Source organism: Corvus kubaryi, unplaced genomic scaffold, assembly GCF_017639235.1.
Source record: "Corvus kubaryi isolate FWS band 111438036 unplaced genomic scaffold, C.kubaryi_AGA036_p1.0 65279, whole genome shotgun sequence".
NCBI classification, from domain to species: Eukaryota; Metazoa; Chordata; class Aves; order Passeriformes; family Corvidae; genus Corvus; species Corvus kubaryi.
In genome coordinates this window covers 71,303-87,240 of record NW_024581886.1, presented here as the reverse complement: position 1 = coordinate 87,240, position 15,938 = coordinate 71,303, and the positions used below count along the sequence as shown (strand labels likewise).

The 15,938-nt window shown below is 49.1% G+C and overlaps 1 protein-coding gene across 4 annotated transcripts; it reads left to right on the top strand.

The window, feature by feature from the left end:
• The first annotated feature begins 9,119 nt into the window (after positions 1-9,119).
• On the top strand, positions 9,120-14,996 carry LOC121673201 (G-protein coupled receptor 183-B-like). Of its 4 annotated transcripts, XR_006019158.1 has the most exons (4): positions 9,120-9,522; positions 10,689-11,132; positions 12,847-14,563; positions 14,602-14,996. XR_006019158.1 is itself a non-coding variant. In XM_042046305.1 (3 exons), the coding sequence occupies exons 2-3, from the start codon at positions 10,990-10,992 to the stop codon at positions 13,535-13,537; spliced, it is 834 nt and encodes a 277-aa protein (XP_041902239.1). In that variant the 5' UTR covers positions 9,120-9,522; positions 10,689-10,989; the 3' UTR covers positions 13,538-14,996. The 4 variants fall into 4 exon arrangements, 3 of the variants coding, with proteins under 3 accessions (XP_041902239.1, XP_041902241.1, XP_041902240.1); XM_042046305.1 differs by having other exon boundaries at positions 12,847-14,996; XM_042046307.1 differs by having other exon boundaries at positions 9,122-9,522; positions 10,689-11,137; positions 12,847-14,996.
• Positions 14,997-15,938: the final 942 nt, after the last annotated feature.

Below are 15,938 nucleotides of genomic sequence, written 5' to 3'. Positions count from 1 at the left end.
GAAAAACAGCCTGAAAACGTTTTCCCATTCCTGATGGTTCCTTTATGAGGAGCTGGGAAATTCTATGAATGCTCCTGGTTTTGTAGAACTGATGGAAAATCTGTATTATGTCCAAATCTCTCCAAATTACTCTTTCACCCTAGTATTTTTTTCCAGAATGGGACAGACCTAAAGGTGCATTATTGACCCTCAGGCTGGAACTGGGTGTGAGGGTCCTTGCAAGTCACCAGTGACTTTAACCCTCCCGACGGGGCTAATGGGAGCCTTTCTCACCCACAAAAGCAACATTTTAACTCTCTGATGTTCATCCTTTGACAGCAGAGTTTTCTCGCCACAAACCCCACAGAATTCTTTGTCACTGGAAGATGAGAACGCAAACATCCCCCCTGGAAATCTCAACAGTACAAAAACAAACATTCCTCATGGAGAAAATTTGCTTTAATCTTCTTTTGGAAAGTAAACTGAAAAGCCAGAAATAGCCTGTGCCAGTTGGCATTCCCTTTTGGGAAAGGCATTGGAATAAACAGCATGAATATATGAGGATTTTTGGCATCAATATTATTTTCAGGGCTTGTAGCACTTGGAAATTTGTTCAAATCTAAACAGAGAGGCAAATTCATCTTCATGTGAACTCATGAATCATGGAATAGCCAAGGCTGGAAAAGAGCTCGAAGATCCCCAGAGTCCAGCTGTCACTGGTGGCAGTTGACACCTGTATTTATTTACTGTATCTTGTGATAGAACATTGCTGCTCAGGCTTTGAGGATGGCCAGAGAATTATCTGGGACATAGCACACACCCAGTATTTTCCACAGAATCCCAGAGATCATGTTCAGCATCTCGCGTTGGAATAAAACTGCAGCCCCTGCCAGAGGCTTTTTCTCAGGAAAAATCCATCAGGATGCAAATCCTGTCTTTCACTAGAGCAGCTCCATGTTAGTTGTGGGGAAACATCCATGTGGAAATCAGATTTTCCTTAAAAGTATTAAGAAGAAATGCCTGGTCAGCTAAACCTCCATAATTAATCTTTGATGATCAAACATGTTTTGCCACGGGATGAACCTTTTAATTATTCCCATTTTATTTTATTTGCACCTTTGCTTTCTGTTCTCATTCCCAGTTTTACCCTGGGAAGACATGGGGAACACAAGGACAAGACCAACTTCTCAGGAGAAATCTCATTTTTCAGTTGCTACGCATTAACCACCAGGAGACCTGGAATCACGGAATGATTCAGGTTGGAAAACACCCTGAAGATCATTTATCTTAGCCAAGCCAAGACCATGTGCCCAAGTGCCATTTTATTTCTTTTTAGGGTGACATCCCTGGATTTCTGGCTGTATTTATGTGGTAAAATGATCTGCACCAGGGGGATGATTCTGTTCCTGACTGACAGGGAAAGCCCCATGTCCACATCCAAACTGAGATCACTTGGAGCAGCCTTGGAGCTCAGTCCTGGGCTTCTAATTCCCAAAGAAATACAACAGGTATCGGGTGGACCCTGTGTGAATGGGGAGAGAGATAAGATCTTGGAAGGATATCATTAAAAACCAGCCAAAGTAACATGGGAAAAGCCTAATCAAGCTCTCTGAGAAAGGAGAAGGCATGGTGGAACCTGGGGCTGGACACACCCGGCTTCTTCAGCCAAGGGAAGTGTCAGGGCAGCCAAGGCCAACCTGAAAATTCAACTTTGGAGCAGAATGAGCTGGAGCACACAGCAGCAGCAACAACATTCTGGTTCCTCCACCAGCTCTTCGAGGGCAGGGTTTGCAATTGCAGCATGAGAGTTGGAGACTAGAACTGAGCCCTCCAGAATGACGGATCTGGAGCATCAGATATGCAAAGTGTTTGGTTGAGAGCACCACACGAAGGAGTGTCAGAAGCTTCCTGTTCTTTTAGCATTCAAGCTCTCATCTTGATGGTTTAGGGTTTTTTTTGTTTCCTTGTTGACTTGAAAGGAAAAATGCAAAGAGAAAGCCCCTGATGGGTGATGACTTAACCAGGCCCTTTGTGCAGAGCTGAGGGCAGATAAGGACACCCCACGCACCAGGAATTTGTGAAAAGATGTTCCAGTGCCCACCTCCAGCCCTCCTGCAGCTCTGCTTCTACAGCAGATTGCGGCAGATATCACCAGAAATCTTCATGAAATCGAAGTTTTGGTTTTAATCGTTACAACCTCTCATTTCCTGAATGTCACCAATAGAGCTGCCTGAAAATAATTCACATTTTCCATCAGATCGAGGAATTGTGTGGTCTGCACCACCCTACACCACCACACTGAGCTGCTTGTGCTTCCATTTTTTGCTCCAAAACTTCTGTCCCATCCTTTCTGCTTGGATTTCATGCTGTGTGCTCTCAGGCTAGGCCAGCTATCAGCTCCTGATTGGCCCAAAAACGCTTCCTCTGGGCTTTGAATCATCCCTCAGTTACATAAGTGCCTGCTCTTATCTCCTGTGCCAAGAATGGCTGTTTGGGGTTTCTCACTGGAGAAGGTTTTTACTCTTTTTCTGCCAGGATTCCACTGCTCTGTGCAGCCCAGGCCCATAAAATGCCAGGAGTAGGCTTTAGAATGGAATATTCACCTGGGTTGGGAAAGGACAGGGGAGTAGCCAAGGCAGCCTGAGGGAAAGCTTTCTTCCTAAAAATATAGTATATATAAAATTCTATCACACGGAAGATCGTCTCCCTTGACATCAGTGATGTCTCAAAGGTGCTCCAGGAGGTGGTGGAGGCTGGGGACGATCCCAGCCCAGGCTGGTGTCCATGGTGTCCCTGCTGGGGACAGTCAGGACTGGGACCAACATTCCATGAGTATTGATCTCCAGTTCAGTCCAGCAGCAATTAAATGCATAACTTAATATTAATAACTCAAATATTTGTATGTAAATACAATAACTTAAAGATTTATGACCATGTTGAGGCTGAGTTCAGGCAAGTTCAAGACCAAAGAGAACGTGGCTGTTCCCATCCATCTGGAGATGCCACAGAACACAAAAATACTGCCAGCAAAGAACAACTCTGATGGGGGGCATCATAAATAACTCACCCTGATATCGGTGGAGCTTTTGCAAAACTGGCACGTGATTCTGTTGGAATTAATGACTTTTTAGCCCTTTCCAATGGACTTCCAAGTGCTGAGAAGCAGGGAGCTGAAGGATTCCTGCATCCATCACCTGGTACAGCCTGGAGCTCATCGCCCATTGCCAAAAAACACCTGAAACCCCTCTTTGTGCTGCTTCTGAGCCATCATTTTGTGAGTTAGAGAGGTGCAGCTCACTCCAGTCAGTGCCACTGGTGGATTCGGGTCTTTCCCCAACTTTCTTCAAGCTCCCTGAAATAATGTTTATGAGATTTTGTTTCCTTTTGGCCACACTCTGAGGACTCACAGATATAAATCACCCCAGCACAGCTCGCTCTGTTTAGTCTGTGTCTTGTCTGTGTCTCAAAACCCCGTTGGCTTTGCAAGGTCAGGCCTTGGACTGACCCCCACCCCCTGCCCCTTCTTGGGAGAGTTCAGATTCTGTGCAAACTCTCTGCAGTCTCGGAGATTTCTGGCTGCCTCCTGCTCCCTGCAGACCCTATATCATCAAAATTGCCTTTCTTGGCCATCTGAGGCCCTCTGAGTCACACGAGCCCTGCTTCTGTTGAGCTTCCAGGCTGACAACTGATTTCTGCCTTATCTTGTAATTTATCCATCTGCATTCAAGTCTCTCCATTGCTTCAGAAATCAAATTTCAGCCTCTCATCCCTGCCTTCAAATATTAGAACAGCATTATAGAAGCATCAGGCAGATGTTTTCCTGGCTCCCAACCTTTCCCTGCAAGAACCACAAGCCATTAGTTCAGCTGAAGGCTTGGCTTTCCTCGTTATTTATTTAGTTGTGCTTTATTCCCATTATTCTTTCTCTGCTGTGTTTTCCTTCTGATTTTTCCCACAATGCTTTTTCCTGAAGCACAGCAGGGCTCCATGGAAAGGGAGCATCAGTATTTAGATTTTATTTTTGTTTTCCAGACAGATTTGGGAAGGAGTAGCTGGTCCAGCGAATCCACCAGGCTGTGTCAGCACGAGCACCTGGCTCATCCCTGCCATGGATCTGCTCCCAGAACTTCTGGCTCTCCACAGCCACTGCCAGGAGCAACAGGTGGCTCACAGGTCCTATTTTCCACATCCCACTGCTCTCTTCCAAAGAAAGGGAAGAACAAATCCCAAAAAGCTACAGAAAGCTGGGAATCCTTCAGCCTTCCCTGTGCACGTTGTGGACCACTGGCACTGTCCTGGGTTTGTAGGGACACTGGGTGACACCACCTGCAGCTTCAGCTGGCAGGGAAAGGCAGTTTTCTTCTGAAAAGCTCTCATGAGGCCCTAAGAAACCCCACCAAACCTGTGGCAATGCCCCATTGAACAGATATGCTTCTCCCCCTGCCCCCAGATCTCTTATCAGCTTCAGCAGAGTTTGTGACCCACCAAGTGATAAGGCCCAGAAATCCTGATACCAGCTTGCTCTGAAGACCAGAATTTCCTTGAGCAGAAACCAACATTTTCCTCTATTTCCTCCCATTCCCCTGGACCACAGGAGCTACAGATGTCCCAGCTCTTTTCCACTCCCACCAACGCCTTGGCTGGTCTACCTTGGCTCAAGCAATTTTCCCAAAACTCTATGTCTTTGCCATAAAAACTCCATCTTTGCCATAAAACCCCAAATCCTAACTGGCCTTTGCAGGGAATGGAGGATTTTCCTGAGGCTGTGTTTCCAACAGGATTTTCCCAGGTTGGCAGCTCAGATCTCCTGAAGTTTGGCAGCAGCACACTTGGGTCACTCACTCAATTATCTGGTTTTCTATGGAAGTTATTTTTATCCATCTGTGTGGTCCCACTAGGAAACATTTTCCTAATTCCTGTCATCTGTCCAAAGCAAACACATTCACTAATACAGGAATTGCATGGAATAGCACAGAATTTATTTCCTCTTTTATTCTTTCAGGCAACAATAACACTTGAAATATCTCCTAAGTTGTTTCTTAAAGAAATAATAAATTTTTCTTTCTGACAACTTCCCTCCCCCCCACCAGCTGAAGGTAACCAGTGTTCATCCAGGAGAGATTTCTGGGACACACTGAGGCACAACCAGGAATTAATTCCTCATGCACTTCTTTCAGCTGCCTGTGGAGGAAGGGCTGCTTTGTGTGATGATCCGGACGGAGATGGATCGTGGCATTGGAGCTGTCCCTGGTGGTTTGCAATTCCCAGCTGGGCTCTGAGGGAGCTCTCAGAGATCCCTGCTCAGCCCAGGCTTCACCTGCTCCAATCCTGCCACGCTCCAGCCACTCCTTCACTGTCCTTTTCCAATCCCAAAAGCTCCTTTGGGCTTTTCCAATGACTTTGCATTTACCCCCCACCACTGCAACGAGTGTTTGCTCTGCTCTCACTTTACAACACGGTGTAAAGGTTGGAGAAACCCTACTCCAGGTAAATCTGCATTGGATGAGCCATGGGATGACATCACTTCTGCTTGAGCTTCCCTAGGCTGGTACCTCCTTGTGGGACTGGCCCTGGCACCGTGTCCTGGATTAATCCCAGCCCCACATGGCCTCTGGCTCCCTCCTGGTGGGATGGGGGAGAGCACTGGAATGGTAAAAGTGACGAAATCTGTGGTTGAGGAAAACCCTGCATGGAAATGATTTCCTGCTGTTGGTCCGTGATGGGAACGGAGAGGGCCCAGCCACGATGGGGTGAGCGTGTGTTGATGTGAGGGTGGGGAAGGAGGGCGAGTTCAGCAGAAAACAGAGGAAATCTGTGTCTTCCAGGGAAATTCCTGCCAGCCTCATCCCTGGAGATGAGCTGAGCAGAGGAATGTTGTGACTAAAGGACAGCGCAGAGTTTAACTGGAACCAGGCGGATCCGAGCGGGAGCATTCGGACACGAGTGAGAGGCTGAGGGGAAACCCCGACAGGAGCAGAATAAACCCCACAAAGGTCTGTCCATGGCACAGCACAGGGAGAAATCCAGGAGCTCCCTCCCAGCAAGGAGGGGCAGGAGCAGGCAGGGGCAGATCTCTGCCGGATGAGAGCCCCGAGGCGTTGAGCGGGGCACTCCCCACACTGTTCCTTGGAAGAGCTGTCAGCTGACAACTCCCAAACTTGTTCAATGTATTCCCAAAATTTCAGCTAAGGGCAGCAATGGGGAATTTTCACCTCAGCTCCTGGATGAAGGGCGTGTCCCAAAGTGCTGTTGCATGATAATTTCCACACTGGGAATGTGAATTAGTGAAGGAGGAAGCTAGAACACGCCGATATTTGCACTAAACTCGTTGTACTGAGTTCTTCCCCCCAGTTTTATGAATCACCACCACTTCTTTATGCATTGTTTCTGTGATCTTGATCCATTCTGCGCCTTACCAAAAAGGATTGTGCCATCAACCTTGTCCCTGTCTCCCTCTAAGGAAATCTTTCCTGCCAGCTCTGCAAAAGGGGCTGATGAAATCCTGTTTTATGGCTGAAATTCCCGTCCACAAGGAATAAACATTCTATTAGTAATGCTTTATCCCTCATTTGCTCTCGTTAAAAGGTAATTTCCTTTTCTACCCTGAAAATGGAGAATAATGGCAATAAAACAAGCGGGATGATGATTTCCTCTGCTGATGAGCTCTTTGGGAAGGTGAAAAGGGGAAACTCATGTTCTTGAGAGAGGGGCAGGGTACACCCAGGTCACACATCCACACCTGAGCCAACAGGGACAGGGCTGACCCTGCCAATTCCTGCTTCTCCAGCATGCAGAATCTGCTGTTTTCCCATCAGGAAGGGCATTGAGAAGGTCAGCTCAGCACTTCTGGGCAGCCTCCTGATGCTTTGCTGCCAGTGGAGCTCTGGCCATGGCTCGGTGGCAGTGGGAGCTGTGACAGGTCACTCCTGCCCTCCAGAGTCTGCCCTTTGTCACCCAACCCCTCCTCGTACCTGCAAATCCTTGACCAGCATCTCCTTCTCCCTTTTCCAGACACAAGAGACAATCATTTGGCTGGGCTTGACTTTGAAAAGGAGCTTCTTGAACTCTGAGAGGCGAGGGAGAGGAGGAATTGTGGAGTTGTGGAGAACTTCAGAGAGGAATCACAAAAAGTGCTGAAGAAATGCACGTTCTCTGAGGATAATAAAGATGGGAAATGATGTCAAGTCAGATGTCCAGACAGGAGACCCCTCATGAGGGGAAAATCAGGACACCTTGGGTGAAGATCTGACAAGAATTGTTCTGGTTTCTCAAACAACCCAAGAGAAAATAAAACCAAGGTAAAGCATGAGAAGAGCAGCCCAGACTGTCAGTAGCAGAGCCATCAATCAGCCCAGGGATCAGGATGGCAGCTGGCACCAGCAGGACCAGATAACAGGATAACCCCCAAGGAACAGGAACCAGGGCCTGGCTTGTAGGACCAAACTGCAGAGTTATTTGCAAAGAAAAGTGTCCTCCCTCGATTTCCTTGAAATCTTCAAGCGTGTTAGAAAACTTCCTAAAAATACAAGATATTCAGATGGTGTAATTTCCCTGGGCCCAGAGAAGCTGTGGCTGCCCCATTCCTAGAAGTGTCCAAGGCCAGGTTGGACAGGGCTTGGAGCACCCTGGGATAGTGGAAGGTGTCCTGCCCATGGTTGGGATGAGATGAGCTTTAAAATCCCTCCCAACCCACACCAGTCTGTGATTCCATTATTCTGTGGTTCTATGAGATGGCATGAGAAGAGTGCTGGAAACCCTCATGGATCAAAAGTGAAGTGCTTTAGGCAGAAGAAACGTGAAATTTTCTTACATATTGCTGAATTCCAATTAAATTCAGTTGCTGAGGGGTAAAAAAGGGAAGAGAAATTCCTCAGCTGTAAAGGGCACTGTAATCACTGTGGGGAGCTGGGCACGGCCTTTAAACAAAGGTGTAGCACAAAATAAACAGCTTATGGAAAAACACTGGGAGCCAGCTCCCAGCAAACAGAAATTAATGGGGAAAGCTGTGTTTGTTCTGTTTGTGGAGGCACCAGGGGCTTCGAAGAGGAGCCACCAGCCATGGGGAGGTAAAGATGAACAGATTAAATGAGAGAGCTGATTAAAGATTCCAGCACCTTCCCCATGGCCGGTGAAACTGGGCACAGCCAAGCTCAGACCGCCCATCTCAGCCTCCCACCTCCCCCAAAAGAGGAGTTCCCTGATGTTTTCACGGAGTGGGTGACACAGGGGAAGCTCTCACCAGAAGAGTGGTGCCCTGGGAAGTGGAGGGTTCATCTTATCTGTCCCCAAGTCATTGTGAAATTTTGAGCTGCTGAGAAAAGTGTGGAGAGTTTGCAGAATTTGTGCTCTTGCAGCCACTTGTTCTGTTGTATCATCGTGGCAGGCAAGAAAAATAAGCAAATACAACAGGAGTTGTGAAATAGAACAGGAGTTGTAAAAGATAATGGAAGTTGTGTAGTATAGCAGAACTTTTGAAGCACAAAACTGCTACAGAGAGTCCCTGGCAAAACACACTCCTTAAAATCAGATACAGAAATGAATATTTACACATTAAATCCGAGCACAAATTATACGAATTGCCACTCAGCCCAATCCCTGTTTCCAAGGGCTTTCTCTGGCTGTGGCAGATGTTCCCCCAGTGTCTCCAGGTGGGGAGCAGAGCACCGGGCTGCCTTCCCTGCCCCATCCTCAGGTGAGCGCCAGAGCTCTGCAGCGCCCGGAATTTCAGCTGCTTTATCCTTCCGCAGCTCTCCATGGCTTCAGGGAGCGCTGGGGGGGATGGCAGGGCTGGTGCGGGACAGGCAGTGAACCCTCCTGGCTGATCAGAAACCGAGGCAGCCTCACTGCCTTTCATCCCTGCTTCCCTGTCCTGGCTGCAGGCATGGGATGGGCACCGCACGCCTGGAGCTGTGCTCGGTGTTCCCGTGGCTGGGGATGCACCCGTTTGCTGCTCCCCACGGCGGCTGTGCGATGCTCCTCTGCTCCTCACCGATGCCTCGCGAGGAAACTTCCCAAAACAGGGAAGAACTGGGCTCCAGCCCCACGTCCCGCCCGGAGAACAATGAGGAGAGGGCGTGCAGCGTCAGCAGCGCCAAACCTGGGTATCCCCGGCAACGCCAACACAAACACTCCCGGGATAGCCCAGTGCAGCCGTGCCAGGGACATCCTTTCTGTGCTCAGAGGGTTTTTCTCATGGCTAACCTGCGCTGGCTCTCGTGGCGCCCAGACAAGCCCGGGATCGCTCCCTGTGTCTGAGGAAGTGTCTGGGGCTCCTTTTCCACGCAGCCCATCAGTTTTTCCAGACAGCTGAAAGTTAATGGGTGCCATGATTCAAGTGAGTAATCCTTGTGAAACCAGCTCTGGAGGAAGTTGCCCAGCAAAACAAATCCCGCGGCCCCAGCTCTGACGTGGAGCCGAACACGGGGTGCTCTGTATAAAAACCAGGAATCCATCCAAGGGAAACGGCACTTTTCGGCTCTGCTGAGACATCACACAGAGTGCAGGCATGCAGAAAACTATCCCTGGCTGCTTCTTCCAGCAAATGTAAGTATTTTTCCTTTTCAACTACGGAATAGCACTTCATTAGTCGGGATATTCAGGGCTAATCTGCATTTCTAATTTGTTCTCCTCTTCTGTGTATTCTTTGACACCATTCCAGGAGGAATTTTGAAAGGAATTACTTGTTTAAGAGCAGGAGGTATTTTTGGGTACTCCTCAGACTACAACAGTGCACTGACGATAAATGAGGAGTTATTATTAACTGGAATTTGGGAAGTGTGTCCAGAGAGATTTCTGTGGAGATAAAAAAATAATGCACTGGAAACACCAAGTGTTGGTTCAGGAAACCTTCTGTGATCTTGAACTGAGATCTCATCTGGTCAAAAACTGTCCAAGCGTCCCTGTCCGTGTGCAGGAATCCTCCTGTGGGTGACCTGAACCCCAGGCCACAAGAGCTGCTTTGAAAACTGTAAATAAAGGGGTGAAGCTCAGGTTTCCTCCTTCACTGAGTGTGGCCATTCTGGAAACATTCAGAAAATTCAGGAAACAGCTCCCCACTCCTATTCCCATCCCAGGTGTGATCCCACCTGCCACCCCAGGTGCAGGCAGAGGGAAGGGTTTGCTCTCTCCTCACGAAATCTCTTTGTGGGCTGGTGGGATTTCCCACTGGAGGAAGCCATGGATGGGGATCCTGGCAGTGGGAGCTCAGGTGAGCCACACAGGAGGAGCCTGTGGCTTCAGCCCCTGCTGGTGCTTTCTTCATGCACCTGCTCTTCACCCCAAATTACCTTTCTCTTGCCTGTGCAGAGGCTGTGTCTGACCAGTGCCATGCCCAGGGTGTCTCTGGCACTGATTTGGCTACAGGAGCAGGGACTGTGCCTTCACAGCATCCTTGTGGGGTAGGCAGCACTCCTGGCCTCCTCCTGCCACAGCCCAGCCCGTGTCCCCATGGAGGGTGTGCATTTGCAGTGCCAAAACTCTGCCAGGGGCCCCTGGAGCTCTCCATGGAGGGAGCTCCAGCACCTGGGAACATCTCCCAGCTCTGCTTCATTCACAGAAGCAGATGTATCCAAGCAGCACCTGGAGCAAGTGTCAGGAACTGGGATGTCTCTTCCCTATCACGTGCAAGTGCCTGTGTGGTGACCCACGGGGCTGTTCCTGATCCCTGCCCCTCGGCCGGGCTGTCACCTGTTTTCTCACACTGTGCCCAGATTCCTTTGGAGGCACGAGGACAATCCCCGAGATAAACATCTCGATCCCCTGAGGTGAAGGAGGAAATCAAACCTCGCTCTGCTGCATTCTGGATGCCAGTTTTAACCCCTAAATTATAGTGTGGAAGAGGTGGAGGGAGCAGGAGGGAGCCTGACAGCGATCCTGCCTCGAGGGGCGCCGTGGAATGAAGAGACAGACACCTCTGACAAGTCCCACAGAAAGCAGGAAGGATCTTCCAGCCAGAAGCTCCAGTTCCTTTCCAAAGGACACTGTGGTGTTCAGAAAAGTGCTGGTAGCACTATGGAAAATCCTGAAGTTTCAAGAAGAGAGGATGGGAGACACATTTTGAACTCCTCAGGGTCCCGCCCCAGGCACCTCCTCCGACTTCTCCGGCTGCTCCTGATTCCTAACGCTCCTCCTTGGACTCATCACCAAACCCTGGGGTAAGGTAGGACCTGAAGTGCAGAAGCTCTGAGTTCAAATGCTCCCCATGGGCAAGACCAGCTGTAAATCCAGCCCTTGGATGGTGGTCTTAAAACAAGCAAAGGTCTTTATCAAGGCATGTCATTTACCTCCTCAATAATGTAATTGATGAAAGTAGACACAGGAACAGGTTGCAAGCAAAAAAATAATGTCAGGAGATTCTTAATGTACCTTTCAAAGGAATAACTTGCTTGAAGGTAACACAACAAATCAGGATTCGGGTGTACTTGTCATGGCTTGGTTCTCCTCCACTTGGAGCTGGGGACTTGCATCAGTTCCGCTCTGTGGATTCAGGGTTTGTGCATTAGATCAGAATTTCTTTGGTGCTCTGCATCAAAACAAAGGGTCAAACCAATCATGGAGTCATTAAGACTGGAGGAGACCTCTAAGATCATTTGCTTTTGCCACAAAATGCAGAATAATTTTTCCACTTAATCACTGTGGGAAGTGAGGGTAGGGTGAGCTGACTCAGCTGAAATACAGGGAGAGATCTTTTCCTACTTCTTCCCCAAAGTATTTCATCAGCAAGTTGTATCAGACACTTCAAAGACAAAGGAGAACAGGCACATGTGAATCTCAGATGAGTCAACCTGGCACCAGTCAAGTCTCTACAAACAATGGGAATCCCAGTCTCAAAAAGCTGGCTCCATACCTTTCACGGGAACCACGCGAGATTATCATTTCCCCATCATCCCAGCAAAATTAAACCCAGGTGATGATTTAAGCAAACACCCTGACCTGCAGGGTAATGTGCTGGAAAAGCTCTGTAACGCCAGCTCCAAAGTGCTGACTTTGGGAATTCTGGGAATTTACATAAGGAGATAATTGCTCCATAGGAGAGAAATGGAATTGTTACACTCGGCTCAATCTCTGAGGCTCAGCCTCCTTGAAACTTCTTCAGTGACACCTTTCTTGAGCTGTTGGCCTCAAAACTGGTCGCACACCTCAGCCAAGGCCTAAATTCTGCTGGGTTCCTTCTTGCAGTTCATGAAAACCACAGAACACGAGATCTCTGCAGAGCCCCACCTGACACATCATTCCTCAAATTCCTGAGAATGAGCCTTCCAGTGGTTTCCCATCCAGCTGTGTATGACTTAACCATAGTTTCACCTAGGCCACATTTCTTACCTTGCTCCTCCCTAAAAATGCCTCGTGAAACAATATTGAAACTCTTCAGAAAATCCAAGCTATGTGACACTGGCTGGTTCCCACCAGGGTTGATCACCCTGCTGCAGGAGGAAGCTGGGCTCAATCAATTTGCTTTATCTGTGAGAAACCCACGTTGTTCTTCCTTATCTCCTCTCTCCCATTTAGATAACAATTTCCTTGTTTATTTATTAGAACTGAATTTGTAGATGATTTTAGTGTTTTCTAGGAACTGCAGCTTATCATTTTCTGGCTCCTCCCTTTCAGGGACAGGGGTAACTCACACCCTTCGGTGCACTATTACACAAATTATGCTGCTACCTGAAAATACCCAGGTGCTTTACAAACTTCATTCCTGTTTAAGATATGAGTGTGTAAACACAAGCTCAGATCCTGAGCTGGCATCATCTCCAAGCAGTTCTTGACGCCGGAATGTGCCTGTACAAGTGCAGGTCCATCATAATTTGCCTGGAATCCATCCTGCTAATTTGACATTTAATCATCGGGGTTTTTTTATGTGTATTCCAGGTATTCTTCCCTAACTGGCATTTCAATGGAGAGAGACCACATGAAAGATCTCAGGAGGTACCTGGCACTGAAATATATCCAATACCTCGTCCTGTCTTCCTCCAACGCTGTCAGCACCCTCCTGGGGCTGCTGGGCAGCACGTACACCATGATCCTCCTGCAGTCTGCCAAGGTCTCCTCCAAGTCCACTGCAGTCCTCATTTCCAGCCTGGCCCAGGCAGACATCCTGGTTTTCCTTAGCCTTGTTTCTGACATGGTTTTGGGCAGTTTTGGTGCCAGTGTCTCTCCTGGAGCCTTGGCCCTGGTGCAGATCCTCCTCACGGCCAACGCCCACGTGAGCTGTGTCCTGCTCAGCTGCGTGGCCTTCGAGGCCTATCTGATCACCTTCCTGCCCTCGGAGTCACAGCCCCTACGGACAGTCAGGAATGCCAGGATGATATGCAGGGTGATCTGGACGCTGGTGGCCGCAGAGTGCGCCCTGTTCCTCATGGATGACCACCTGAGGGCCAGTGGCGCCTCCGCTCCCTCCCGTGGCCCTTTGGGGCTCCTGTTCCAGCTCTCCAGCGTGGCCGCAGACCTGCTCAGGTCCCTCAGCTACATCCTGGGAATTCTGCTAAGGATTATCAACGTGTATATCTACTACAAGATATTTTTCAGCATGTCTCCCAGGTCTAGACTGAAATCCAAGTAGGGCGTGTTCCCTCTGGGAATGCTGGAACAACTCAAGACTCTTCAAGGCAATTCCAAACCATTTGGAAATTGCTCAATAACCAGGAACAAGGCTCACCAGGGAGTTTAAACCTTTGTGATTCCTGGTGCTGTTCAGTTGAGAAGAGTTTGGGGCTGAGGAGCCCCTTGGCATCGAGAAACCACAGCTGCTGTGTCTTTATTTAGACTTTATTCACTGTACAGGTGAAGCAAAAGAGATTTCATGGATGTAAATCAACGCCATGGTTTTTTCTATAATAAGGCTGCTTAATGGCTTCCTCAGGGATCTGTTGAGCCAAGAGTTGTGTAGTTGTTTACTAAAGACAGGATCTATGTCCTAAAATATTCCTAACTCAGGTGGCCCCCAGGCTCAGCAGTTGGGATGGAGAGACAAGGTGAGCACCAAGATGCCCAAGGTGGGCTCGTGGCATCAGCCCCACCTGGAGAATTCCTGGGACAGAGCGGGGCTGAGCTGCCATACCTTGGAACATTCCCAGAGCTGTTCTTGGGAGGTTGTCACAGCAAAGCAGGAAACAGCTTCTCTCACATCCTTTTCCAGGAATAAAGAGGTGGAAAGCTGGAATGCAGCTGTTTGCTGCAGCCCTTCGAGGTGGAGAGTTGCATATGCTGCATCCAGAGGCATCTCCAGTGATTCCATGGCCATGGGTTTAGAGGCAGGGAGGGATTTGCTGGGATTAGCAGAGCTGCCCCACCTCTCGTGGCAGTGGTGTGGAAGATCACGGCCACAGATTTCCCTCTGACCACACCAGGGCTTGGGTGGATGTGTGAGAGCTGTTCCCAGCTGGTAATTCCTGGAATTTCCTCAGCACTCTGGGATTTTGTCAGCAAAGCACAAAGTGCTTCAGATACCTCTGACACTGCCCAAAGCACACGTGGCTGTGGGCACTTCCAAATCCTCCTGACTTCATGTGGGAGACACCTCCCAACTCCAGGTACAGACTGCGATGAGGACAGACTGAACTTCTGCCAGACGTTCTGCCACCCCCAGGTCGTTCTGCCACCCCCAGGTCATTCTGCCACCCCCAGATCGTTCTGCCACCCCCAGATCGTTCTGCCATCCCCAGGTCATTCTGCCATCCCCAAATCCTCATGCCATCCCCAAATCTTTTTGCCATCCTCAGCTCATGGCTGTGGCACCAGCAGCGAGTGCTGAGTGCTGACTTTGCCTCTCAGGAGACTCCAAAGGAAGCTCTGCCAAGGGCTGGGGATCAGTAAAAGCAGAGCAGAAATGTAAGCAAGTCAATTAAACCCTTGGAGGAACATTCCCAAACAAAGCTGATCCCGTCAGCAGGAAGGATGTCCTAATAACTTGATGCACTGAGATAACCTGTTCTCGCTCCTGAAGCCTGAAGTGAGACACTCCCAGGAGAGATGAAATGTTACTTGAAGTGCTGTAATTAATAAAAATCTATTTTGTTAAAGCCTGGGCATTATTTATGTATTTTTGCTGAGGTTCTGCTAGAGAGATCTAGAGGAGATGATTATTTTGTTACAGCCCCTGCTGGCAAGATTTTTGTAGTGAACATTTAGACCACATGTGACTCCTTGGTTGGCAAAGAGGGACAGAGAGAACCCAGTGACACTGGGGGATGTTCTATCTCCTGTCCTATCTCAGCAAATTCACAGTTTTGCTGTGGTGCAGTTCCTGGCAGCTGGTCCCCATCAGCCCCACTTCTGGTCACCTTTGCAGATGGAGAGGAAACAAAACCCTGCACAGGATGATCAAACTGATAAATGGAAGAGTTCCCCCTGTCAGCAGACAGCCACCAGAGAAGACCCAGGGGCCGCTGGTGGTTTCGCTGTGCTCCTCATGGGAGCACATGCTGTGGTGGGAAGCCCTTCCTGCTCTCCTCCAGGGCCAAGAGTTGCTCTGTGCACACCCAGCAGCAAGGGGAGGAAGTGATTTCCCTGGAGAGTGAGCAGCCTTTGGCTTTTCCCTGGGCTGGTGCCACCTCTGCGCATGGAACAGCTCGGGTTGGACTCGGTGATCTTGGAGATCCCTTCAACCTTGGCGATTCTCTGATGACCCAGTGTCCTGCTGGGAGCAGCTGGGGTTTGTGGCAGTGGCCAGGCTGAAAGGGAAGGAGATGCTCCACAAGGAAATTCTGGGTAAGAACAGCAGGCTTGGAGAGATCTGCTCATCTGGGACACCCAAAGCACTTTGCAGTCAAGGACAGACCCTCCATGCCCTTTGTTCACATCCTCATCGGAAGTTTCCAAATCCCTGAAATAAAGAGGGCTTCTCTACAGTTCAGCTAAAACACACAAGCTATTTTTATTTTCCACTTGGATACGATTCCCTGAGTGGTTTTGGCTGGCTCCTGGTGCTTGATGTAGCTGTGGTTGGGGAGTTAGGTCATTCT

What these genes read in the sequence shown, in the direction of transcription:
- LOC121673201 (XM_042046305.1), top strand. Translation starts at nt 10,990, where the DNA reads ATGGAAAATCCTGAAGTTTCAAGAAGAGAGGATGGGAGACACATTTTG. An exon ending in ACTCATCACCAAACCCTGGG is followed by an intron (nt 11,133 to 12,846) that starts GTAAGGTAGGAC and finishes TGTGTATTCCAG; the next exon opens with GTATTCTTCCCTAACTGGCA.